The 12,245-nt window shown below is 43.7% G+C and overlaps 1 protein-coding gene across 1 annotated transcript in view; it reads left to right on the top strand.

The window, feature by feature from the left end:
• Nucleotides 1–12,245, top strand: part of LOC128381796 (scavenger receptor cysteine-rich type 1 protein M130-like) — a 53,564-nt gene that overhangs the window by 20,746 nt on the left and 20,573 nt on the right. The window contains exons 13-14 of the mRNA XM_053341831.1: nucleotides 909–1,190; nucleotides 2,082–2,387. Coding sequence (XP_053197806.1) covers nucleotides 909–1,190; nucleotides 2,082–2,387 — 588 coding nt within the window. The remainder of the gene's footprint in view (nucleotides 1–908; nucleotides 1,191–2,081; nucleotides 2,388–12,245) is intronic.

Below are 12,245 nucleotides of genomic sequence, written 5' to 3'. Positions count from 1 at the left end.
ACGGCTCATTTTTAAGCCAAGCACAGTGGGCAGCCAGGTTTCCAAAAAATGGAAAGGGCGTCTTCCCTCAATGCCTTCTTCCAGATTGAGAACACAGATGTTATCCCGTCTACTCCGGTTCTCTATCTAATTATGTAAGCAGCCATTACCTTCATTTTCTTCTCTGCTTCAGCAAGTGTCCCCTCTGGCTTGGTCACCATCATCATCCGCATCCGAGACTCTTTGCTCTACTAAGGTTAAGTGTTTTGACTGGCTCTCCAGCGTACCAGATATTTTTTTGCAAGTCTCCGTGAATTTGGAGAATTTCTCTTGCATTATGTCACTGAAGTTTTGAGTCACCTCGTGGATCAGAGCCAAAGTGAGAACAGTAACGTATGTTAAGTGTGATTTAAGATGAGTGTGCGCAGGAGCTCAGTGCAAACACATCTTGTAGTCAACCATCGTCACATGATCCTTTGAAAGCTGCAGTTAAATATTCCCAAAACTAATGATGGTCCTCTCTCTCCAGACTCTGTCAGGCTGGTGAATGGGACTAGTCTGTGTTCAGGCAGACTGGAGGTGAAGTCTGAGCAGTCGTGGTCCTCAGTGTGTGAAGCTGACTTTGACGAGCAGGATGCAGAGGTGGTCTGTAGGGAGCTTGACTGTGGGGCTCCTTCAGTCCTCCAGGGGGCGCTCTATGGAGAAGTGGAGGCTCCAATGTGGACCAAAGAGTTCCAGTGTGGAGGCAATGAGTCTGCTCTTCTGGACTGTACAAGATCAAACTCAACTAGAAGAACCTGCTCACCTGGTAAAGCTGTTGGACTCACCTGCTCAGGTAGAAGAGGAGCTGCAGCTTTGATTTGTCTTCATTTCTGTTCTAATGAAACTCACTTTATTCTTTTACTGATGACTCTCTTGATTCTGTTCAGAGACTGTCAGGTTGGTGGGAGGAGCCAGTCGCTGTGCAGGTACAATGGAGGTGAAACAGGGAGAGTGGAGATCAGTTAGTCAGTCTGGCTGGACCCTGAAGGATGCAGATGTAATATGTAGATATTTGGACTGTGGCTCTGCTGTTTCAACAAGAAGCAGAAATGAAACCTCATACAGATCTGTATGGAGGATCAGATCTGACTGTCTTCATTCTGGATCTGCACTGAGGGAATGTGTATCATCAGATTCTTCTTCCTACATCGTGGAGCTCACCTGTTCAGGTATGTCCATCAGTGACATCATCTCTGACAGTAATATTTTCCTTCCTCTGTCACAGTGATAGTTGGTGGTTCCCATTGGACTGAACTGTAAACTTATCCAGGACGACAGCATCCGAAAGGGTACAGAAGTTAGCTTGTTCCTGGAGGCTCATTGATTCAAACTGAGACAATCTGCACCTTTAAGGATATTCACACTACAAGAGAAAGCAGCAGTAGTAGCAGTTTACAGTTACAATATACTGTATGTATATGGTATTTAATCATTTGTATGAACACAGTGTAAACAGAGCAGTTTGCTGCTCTCTGTCAGCTCAGTGTCAGAACCATGATCAGATGTACTGACTTCACACTAGGGATCAGTTTCATTAGGATTTTATCAATACTACTACTCTTATCAATACCTCTTATTAATCCAGTTCTCCAGTGTTCAGCCAGAGGATGAGCACAGATTCTCTGAAATGCTGACTGGAGCTGCATCAGTGGGGATGATGGAAGTAGAGGTTGGAGAGACTGCAGCAGAATCAGAGGCTGAGGTCCCAAGTTCCCTGGAACAGGTGGTGTTGGTATGTGCAGGGCCGAAGATGATTGCATCCTTCAGCGTTTCTGCATCATACATTTTGTAGAGAATAGAGATTTGTTGCTCTAATTTATAGAGCTTGTGGCAGAGACAGACACAGCTCTTACAGCCTGGTACGGCGGTAGGTGAATCCATGGTTGACTCTGTACCCCACTTGCTTCTTGAGAAGCCTACAGAACAAACATCGATCATAAAAACCTCATGTGATACTTCCCGATATTGCATTTTTAAGTAAATGTCATCCAATAATGTCGCACCTCCGATATTATCAGACATCCCTACCCAAAACTAATGATGGTCCTCTCTCTCTCCAGACTCTGTCAGGCTGGTGAATGGGACTAGTCTGTGTTCAGGCAGACTGGAGGTGAAGTCTGAGCAGTCGTGGTCCTCAGTGTGTGAAGCTGACTTTGACCACCAGGATGCAGAGGTGGTCTGTAGGGAGCTTGGCTGTGAGGCTCCTTCAGTCCTCCAGGGGGCGCTCTATGGAGAAGTGGAGGCTCCAATGTGGACCAAAGAGTTCCAGTGTGGAGGCCGTGAGTCTGCTCTCCTGGACTGTAGAAGATCAGACTCAGCTAGAAGAACCTGCTCACCTGGTAAAGCTGTTGGACTCACCTGCTCAGGTAGAAGAGGAGCTGCAGCTTTGATTTGTCTTCATTTCTGTTCTAATGAAACTCACTTTATTCTTTTACTGATGACTCTCTTGTTTCTGTTCTAATGAAACTCACTTTATTCTTTTACTGATGACTCTCTTGTTTCTGTTCTAATGAAACTCACTTTATTCTTTTACTGATGACTCTCTTGTTTCTGTTCAGAGCCTGTCAGGTTGGTGGGAGGAGCCAGTCGCTGTGCAGGTAGACTGGAGGTGAAACAGGGAGAGTGGAGACCAGTGAGTTATTCTGTCTGGATCCTGAATGACTCTGTCTGGTCCCTGAAGGACGCAGATGTAATTTGTGGATATCTGGACTGTGGCTCTGCTCTTTCAACCAGAAGCAGATATGAAGCCTCATACAGATCTGTATGGTGGATCAGATCCGAATGGTTTCAGTCTGGATCTGCACTGAGAGAATGTTTATCATCAGGTTACTCTTCCTCCATTGTGAAGATCACCTGCTCAGGTAAATCCATCAGTGACATCATCTCTGAAAGAAAAAATACCTCAGGTTTTTAAGTGTTTAATACTGGTTCCAGTTCAGAAGCAGGTTTCAGGGGGCATCCCTACCTCAGACCAGTGTTAATAATTACAGTTCTCTGTAGTCTGAGCTGAGGTCTGATAGCATGAGCTGCTACTGCTGAAAGCAATAATCTGACAGAGGAAAACAGGAGGAGTCTAATTCAGATCAGCTGTAGCTTCATCCATTATTCTACTGTGAACAGAGTTATGAGGGCGTGACTACCTAGTAACAGAGAGACTCCTCCTCTTAAAGTACTACGTAGGCAATATTCTCAACCCTCCTCCCTCCTTTCAAATAATCCAAAAAGTGTTGAGTTGTTTTTCCCCCTGTGCTGGTGGTTTAGAGGACGGGTTGAAATGAAGCACTCAGCCTGTTTATCATGAACTGAAGAGAGGAGTGATGCAGTCACATAGATCCGTGTTGTCATGTCTCTCCAGGTCAGCAGGGGTTAGACGTCAGGACCACAGGAGAACACTGAGATGGATTATTATCATCCCAGTTCTTCCAGCTGAAGAGGAAAGAGCCCAAGGAGCAGAGTAGGACCTCCAAGGAGCCACACAAGCCCTCCAAAGCAGAAAATCATGTTTGGTTTCCTCTCTCCTCTCATTCTCTGTTTTTTTCAGTCCAGTATGGCGATGAATGACGTTCATATTGGTTGATTCTGCAGCTTCTGATTCACATCCAGCACTAAAGCTGGATGATTGATGATTTATCAGTTTATATCTTTTTCCTTCACTGCCTCTTATATTCTATATACTACTTATTCAGCTTAAATGCATGATTGCTATTTTCAAAATAAGACATTTTTGAGATAAAGAAACTGAGAAAATCAAAATTGAGTGAAATCAAATGTTTTATCTTTTTTTTGCTGTTGCTTGTGTTTCTGCTGAATGTTCACTCAGCCCTCATTTAGTTTCATACTAATAAATCTAATGCATCAATAACACTTTTACACCTTTTTCGTGATCATTTTCATTCATTTGTTTGTAATTTACAGGAAGGGAGTAACATCATGATAGTCATATATATGATGTAGAGTAAAGAAGAACACAAAAACTTGCTGCTAAACAGGAGTCCAAAGGCCTTCATGGACTTCCTCCTTCATCCCAAATGATATCAACAGAAATAACTAAGCAAACACACATATGTACATTCATGAAATGACCAAAGAGTGTACATACAGTATACTATGTAAATGTATGATATGCATATAAATATATAACCTGAAGTGGAAAAAAACTGAACAAGCAGAATGTAAGAAAAAGTTCAAAAATGTATAATAGTATTGATTTTTTCTGTAAATGTAGACTGACATTACATGAAGCGTAATTGTGCTGTGACAGTACATGAGATGGTTTCCAGTCACAGGAAACCAGCTAACCATAAGCGAAACAGTTTTTAGATAGCATGTAAACTTTTCAAACGAGGAGTGGAAGCAATACCTGTCTCACTCCCCATTGACTCTAATGTAATTATCTTTTTTTTTCTCAAAAGAATTTCCCTCTGTCTTCACACTGAGCTTACTCGCTGATTTTAAGGAATATCTGAATAAAATAAACACTGTCAGAATCTGCCGGCTTCTGTGTCTCTCACGATGTTTTCGGTTTTTGGACAGGAGTTACGGTTTTCTCACAGTTTGCAATTGTTTGGGACCTTGTCAGAATCTAAATCCTGGGGCATTTTGAGCATTGTTTCCAAGCAGATTCTCAAATCGCCGTAGCAACCGCAGGGCCTTAGCTGCCCTTAGCAACCGTAGGGCCTTAGCTGCCCTTAGCAACCGTAGGGCCTTAGCTGCACTTAGCAAACGTAGGGCCTTAACTGCCCTTAGTAACCGTAGGGCCTTAACTGCCCTTAGTAACCATAGAGCCTTAACTGCCCTTAGTAACCGTAGGGCCTTAGCTGCCCTTAGCAACCGTAGGGCCTTAGCTGCCCTTAGCAACCTGTTGCTGGGCAGAAACTGACCTACCTTTTTGTGATTGGCTAATTCTTCCTGTCTGTTTTGCCAGTTAACTGAGCTAATTCATTTGAATGGAGTGATTAATTCATGTTTACTGTGGACACAATAAATAGTTTTATTGTTTTCTATTGCAGTTTGTAATTTTCTGTGTGAAACTTTGTAAACTAATTCATATTTGAGCTGATTTCTGAAGGAGCAGAGCCAAAGAAAATGCTGATTATATACAAACTCAGACTGAGAACAGGAGACTAATCTGTGAAATGTCCTGTGCTGTGGTAGCCCCGTCCCCTCTGGCAATAACAGATCAGAGTGAACTTTGGTGGTGGAACAGGATAGATGGACAATATGTCACAAACTTGACTCCAGGAAGGGTCAGTGCAGGACAGACTGAGGATTCGTTATGTACATGTTGCTTTTAATCAAGTGTGTGCTCATCTTTGCAACCCTATATTAAGTTGATTCATTTATGTATTTGACAGATATTGATGGCATATCTATTGATGTTTCTATTGAATGAAAGTTTAATACATTTTAATGGAATTGCTTTAGAAATTAAAAATGTTAGTGTTCAGAAGGCTGTGTAATGTATGACAGTAAGTTGGTATCATATATGTAATGTGTCTGACACACATTCACAGTAAATGGTCTCACAGGGTTTTTTCTTTCTTTTCATTTTGGTAATGAGAGAACTAAATAACTAAATAATGTCAAGGATTTATTTTCTACATTTTCCAAAATAATCTCATGTTTAAGCGATTTCAGTCTTTCTACATTTATTTATTTATATTTTTCTGTGTGAACTGTGGTAAACTTTCATTTCAGTTTTAATCTGAAGTAGCAGAGCAAAAGAAAATGCTGATTATCAGCAAGCTCGAACTGAGAACGGGAAGAGGTTCAAAAAAGAGGAAAGAAGTGAGGAAACAGAAGGGCGTTTGTGGTTTGTCAGCTTCCTGTTTTCAATCAAAACACTTTTAGTTTTTAATAATAACAACTCAAAACTTCCTAAATCACAAACAATTGTTTAAAATTGAACTAAATGAAGTAACATATCTGTTACCATGGCAACATGTTTATGGTCCTGCTACTTCCTGTCACTCTGTCAAACTGCTTACCAGAGTAAAATCTTGCTCACGTGTGATAAAAAGAGGAAACAGATCATGTTATCATCAGAGGAGAGCGATAGAGTCCGTCAGACGGACACAGAGACAGACGGTCTACCTGGTCATGGATCACCTGCTGATGGTGTTGCTGTTGCTGTGCAGCTCAGGTAGGACTCTGCTTTAATGATGGATGTGTGAAAGACTCAAAACCTCTTTGTAAAAATACTGAATTTAAGTCAAAAGTTGACTGAAGGAAAACTTTACCAGTAAAAAGTAGTGAAATATGTTCAGTTCAGTCCTGATAGTTTCACAGTTTAATAACTGATGTGTTCACATGGAAGCTGGAGTGGAGACACATTATATTTCCTGTGGACCATCTTATTCCAGAAAAACTGACTTATGAACATTTAGAAGAAGAAAACTGAACAAATTCAGAGTCATGCGTAGCTACACGGCAGCCACATAAACCACACTGACTCTGACGGCTTCAACTTTCTCACTTAACAGCATGTGAAGGGCATTGATGTAGTGATCCATGCAAATACACTGCAGACACATCAGGTGGTTAACAGTTTAAATGCTACTCTTGGGCTTAAGAGCAAAAGGCAGGTGGGTGAAGGATGCAAATGTTTTTGACCTCTTTTATTCCTGTCAACAACGGCAGGCAGCTTTTCAGAAAACATCCTGATGTGCAAAGAAACATGGGAATTATTAATGAATCCATTCATTAAAATCATCTCAAAAAGCATCTCCTGTGGAAAAATGACTAGCAGGTGGACGAGGAACAGGTGAGACAAGGACAGACTGGGAGGACAGTGAGGACTGATACAGGAGAGGGGTGGAGGGGGGTGGGCTGGAAGGAGAGGTGGGAAGTAACAAAGGATTTGTTCTTCTACTATTTATTCTTCGGATGACTTTTGACTTTACCTCCCAACATTTAAACACAAATATTACTTTCTACTCTTGAGGAGAGATTAACGTGATGCTCGGCAGTGGACGATCTGGAGGCAGAAACAAGAACGGTTTCATTTATTTAATTTTTATGAGTCAAATTTGAAACAGAGTTCAGTGACTGCTATTCACTGCATGATCCAGCAAAACATGAAACTCATTGAATGTCTTTGTCTTTTCTTGAGGATTATTTTCACTATTTTCATTTCATTATTTTCTAAATAACAGAGTGCCTCGTCCTGCAGTATACAAAACATGTTTCTGCTTTCTTTGTTCAGGGAAAATAAACTTTATAGTTCATGTTATATTGACTCTATTTGTGATATTTTAATTCACTTACATTTTAATGCGTTCTTGTATTTAACTTACAAAATAAGATCCATTTCACTTGAATCAAAAGCTGACATGAGTCAGCTGCTAATCACAGATTAACTCTGTCTCTTGGCTCCAGAGCAATGAAAGAAGCAGAAACACGTGTTTCTTTAAGTCTCCCGTGTCTCTCCTGGCACAATAACTAGTGAAAGAGCATTGTTTACGGTGTGCAGCTGGGTTTTGTCTGGCTCAGGTGACATCATCAGCAGGAAGTGACATCAGGAGCCTCACAGCCAATCAGGGAAGGAGTCCCCCAGGGGGATTATGGGATTTTGAGTTCTGCTTGATTCTACTCAGACCAGACAAAGCCATCTGCCAGGCCTTGAAGGCCCAACAGTGAGTGGGATCATTCACATTTTGAGAGAAGCCAATTGAATCTAATAATAAAATAAATGCAGTGTTAAAGCTTCATTATCAACATCCACATGAATGTTAAAGTCACTTATTATAATTACTTTATCAGTACTGAGGACTAAATCTGATAAAAACTCTGAGAAGTCAGATAAAAACTCAGCATACGGGCCAGGAGGACGGTATATTACAACCAATACAACCGGATGTAAAGTTTTCCAGGCTGGATGAGAAAGACTGAGAACAAGACTTTCAAATGATTTATAACTAAGTTTAGGTCTGGGATTAATTATTAAGTCTGAGTTAAAAATGGCTGCAACTCCACCTGCTGGGCCGGTGTCTGGAAGTATGTGAGTATTAATGTGACTGGGAGGACTGGATTCATTTAGGCTGGTGTATTCTTCCTGATATTACATCATTGATTAATGCACCTTTAGAGGAGAGAGATCTAATGTTTAAGAGTTCACATTTAACTTTCCTATTTTGTTGATCTATTGCTGAAGTGGTATTAATTTTAATCAGATTTTGTGAATAATTCCTCTCCTATTTACAACTGATTTTAGTCTGCCAATTATCTATGAAGCCAACATTATTATCTGGACACCACCTTGACAAGCAGCGGTTGAATGATGACGGCTATACATGTGATCACTGGTCAGATTAGGAAGGGGCCCAGAGAAAACTACGGAGCCCGACATTGTCGCCTGCTCTGGCCCATTAACTAATCAGCTGATCGTCACTGCTGCTTTGTCTCCACTCGTCTCTGCTTGCCATCTACTCCTCCTGCTGCCCAGCGGCACCCGGTTTCGTTAGTGTGACTGTGGGTTACTGTCCTGGTTTATACAGCCATTTATACAACTGTATGCCCGTGGGCCTTGAGTGACTCTGCGACTCCGGTTGCTCGGCCGTCTCCTCTTTCCCTCTGGCGCTGGCAGTCTCTGCTGCGTCAGGTGCGTTACGGGGGATTGTACGGTGTGGCGGATTGTCTCACGGTGGCACACTCCAGTTTGAACTGGGCCCGGGAAAGAACTGAAAATGCTCTAATGTCCTTACAGTTTAGTGCAAGTATTAGTTTCATGTAAAAGACTTGCTTCGTTTAATATTTTGCTTATTTTTCCTTTTGGTTATTGATTTGATTTTGTTTCATTCCGTTATTTGGTTTGATTTCTGTTTATTTAATTTAGCCCTATTTATCTTGACTGAGTTGAGTTGTTCTTTGTTTCTCCTTTTTTTGTGTGATTTAACTAATAATTTACCTTATTTATTATTTGTTAAATAACTTTTATGTTGGGCATTCTAGTCTATCATAGTCCTACTTGCCCACCTTTTCATTTTGATTATGTTTATTTTGTGATTAAGTAATTTTGTTTATTTTCTCCCCTCAGATGCTGCAGGCCGGTGGTGGTGCTGGTGTCCTGGTTGTGGTGATGATGGTGGTGGTGGTGGTGTCAAGTTTGTGGGTGATTACACTGTGTGTGTGTGTGCTGGTCACTACTTGTGTTTAGGTGTTTTATTATTTTTGCTTTAGTATTTTGTGTTTGGTGGACCCCCCCCCCCCCCCCTCATTAGCTCCTATCCCTACCTGTGGGCCGCAGCTCCTGACCCTTCAGTTCTCCCTCTTTTCCTTTTCTTATGTTGAGAGGTTTTATACTGTTTTTTTTTTTTTTAGGGTAATTGTATTTTCTAATGAATTGTATATTTTTGGTACCATAATTGGAATCATGTCTTTTCCCTTTGTCTGAGTAACGTACCTGTGTCCTATTGACTAAATTGCTCAGTATTTCCTTGGGTGAAATTCCCAAGGTGGCGTTGTCGGGCGACTTAAAATAAAATTTATATAACTTTCCACTAGAGGCTGCCACTTTTTTTGGCGTTGTCGGCAGGATGTACTCTAATGGCAAAGACGTGTATTCCTCTTATTTTTGATTTTATTGTGTTTCTTTCTTGTGTTTTTTTCTTGCACTAAAAATTGCATTGTCGGCCCCCTGGGCAGCGGGAGGAGACAAAGCAGCAGTGGATCTTCGAATCAGCTCTTGTGAGGTGGTAGTAGTCGATTAGGCTTTGTAGATCAGTTGCACACTTGTACGTCGCTACTTTGTTGTGGTGGGTCGTGTTGCAGCTATGGCTGAAGAATTACAGCAGCTTAGAGAATTGGTTGCCCAATTACAAGCTGATAATGAGCAGTTAAGACAAGAACGGACTGACCCTAGTACTTCACAGTCTGGTTCTTCTGCTCTGCCTACTGCCCCCTCTTCTAATGTCCTTGTAGCAGAAAGACTAGTGTTTTTGCCCCGAGACAGGAAGTGTCCTGCCTTCAGAGGTAGAGCAGGTGTCGGGTTGAGTGAGTGGGTAGAGGAAGCGCAGGCATATATGAGGTCCCGGCATTTATCCCGAATTGATCAGGCTTTTTTCCTGTTTGACCACTTGGAGGGTGCAGCTAGAGAGGAGATAAAGTATCGCCCTAGTATAGAGAGACAGGACCCTGATAGGATAGTTGCCATTTTGCAGGAGCTATATAGGTGCTCGGAGTCCTACGTTGCTCTGCAGGAGGCTTTCTTTTCCAGAAAGCCTGCAGGAGGGAGAAACTCTTCAGGAGTTCTCCCTCGCATTGATGGGCCTGATGGAGAGGGTGAAACAGCGCGCACCTGCTGGCATGCCGAATGCTGGAGCACTTTTGAGAGATCAATTTGTTGAGTATGTGTTGGATGGTACCCTGCAGCGCGAGTTGAAGCAGTTAGTGCGTAGGCAACCTGATTACACATTGCTTGATGTTAGGACAGAGGCAATCCGGTGGGAGCGTGAGGATTTACCTGGCGGCGCGAGATGCCGCAGTTATTCAGTCCCTTCAGTGCTTGGAGTCCAGTATGGTGTTCAAGGTGGCCCCCAGAATGCTGTCTCTTCACCTCCAGTGTCCGCGATGGGTGAGCTGAGGGAGATGTTAAAGCGTCAGCAAGAGCAGCTCAATCAACTAACTGCAAGTATTGCCCAGTTGCAGAATGTCCAGCAGCGCAGTCGTCCCCTGTGCACTGGCCCTACAATCTGCCACCACTGCAACCAGCCTGGTCACATTGCAAGAGATTGTGAGGGAGTGCGTGTTCCTCCCCGCTCCCAATCCTCTTCACAGCCCCCATCTGACACGGGTAGGCGACCTCGCCCTGCTTCGGTGTCGGAAAACTAGTGCCCACTGAACTTTCGAGCCACAGTTTGGGTGGGGCCGCTACTGGCTCACAAGATGTTTTGAGTAGCTTAGACGTTGATGAGCTGATTTCCTCTTGTCCCCATTTGGATGTGGACATGGGCGGGGTGGAAGTCCCTAGCTTAGTGGACACTGGTTCCATGGTGACCACTGTTTCGGAGAGCTTTTTCTGCCAGCATTTTGAGCCTTGGGGTCAGGAGCGCCTCCGCTCATGTCACTGGTTACAGCTGAGAGCTGCTAACGGCTTAGCAATTCCTTACATTGGCTACTTGGAGCTTGAGGTAAAATTCTGTGGTAAAGTGATGCCCCGGTGTGGTGTGTTGGTTGTAAGGGACCCCCCTGGTGCTGTGCCAGCTCGAATGCCTGGTGTGTTGGGGATGAATGTAATCCGCAAATGCTACCTTGAGCTCTTTGGACAGCATGGTTTGGCTTTGTTCTCCCAGCCTTGTGTCTCGGAGGCTCCGGGGCCTGTCGTGCAGGCCTTGCAGCGGTGCCATCGTGCCACTATTGCAGCACCACAGGACAGCTCAGGGAAAGTGAAGGTCAGGGGTAAGAAAGTTTGGCACATCCCCGGTGGTGTCATGAAGATTGTGGCTGCCACCTGCTCTGCACAGTTTTCAGGCTCAACCGTGCTGTTTGAACCTCTGGACTCTGGTCTGCCTGCGGGGTTGCTTGCCTCTCCTTCCCTGGTTCGGGTCATCAGGGGCACAGCCTACATACCAGTGGTTAATGTGGGGTTGGTGGATGTGGTGTTGTATCCCCGCACTGTAGTTGGCACATTGGACACTGTTAATGTTGTCAGCCTTCCGTCTGGAGTCACTGAGGTGCCAACCGGGGCGGCTACCATGTCATCCCAGACGGTCTCACCCACTGTACCACAGCAGATGGGGGACATGGACCTGTCGGCTCTGTCTGCCGAGCAACAGGATCAGGTGAAAGCTCTCCTTGGTCAGTACTCCAGTGTCTTTGCAGCTCACTATGGGGATCTGGGTTGTACAAACTTGATCTCCCACGATATCCCCTTGGTTGATGATGCTCCTGTCAGGCAGCGCTACAGGCGTATTCCCCCCTCAGAGTATGAGGCTGTTAAGGAGCCCATAAACCAGCTGTTGTCAACACAGGTGATTCGAGAGAGTAGCAGTCCCTATGCCTCCCCCATCGTGCTGGTGAGGAAAAAGGACGGTAGTCTCCGCATGTGCGTTGACTACCGGCAACTCAACAGTAAGACCAGAAAAGATGCCTTTCCTCTACCACGCATTGATGAGTCCCTCGATGCGTTGTCCGGTGCATGCTGGTTTTCTACTCTGGATCTGGCCAGTGGTTACAATCAGGTGCCAGTTTTCTCTTCTTCAGTGAAACAACATCTAGAGAGGCTAAAG

The sequence above is a fragment of the Scomber japonicus genome, chromosome 20 (assembly GCF_027409825.1).
Source record: "Scomber japonicus isolate fScoJap1 chromosome 20, fScoJap1.pri, whole genome shotgun sequence".
NCBI classification, from domain to species: domain Eukaryota; kingdom Metazoa; phylum Chordata; class Actinopteri; order Scombriformes; family Scombridae; genus Scomber; species Scomber japonicus.
This window is presented reverse-complemented; position numbering and strand designations above follow the sequence as displayed.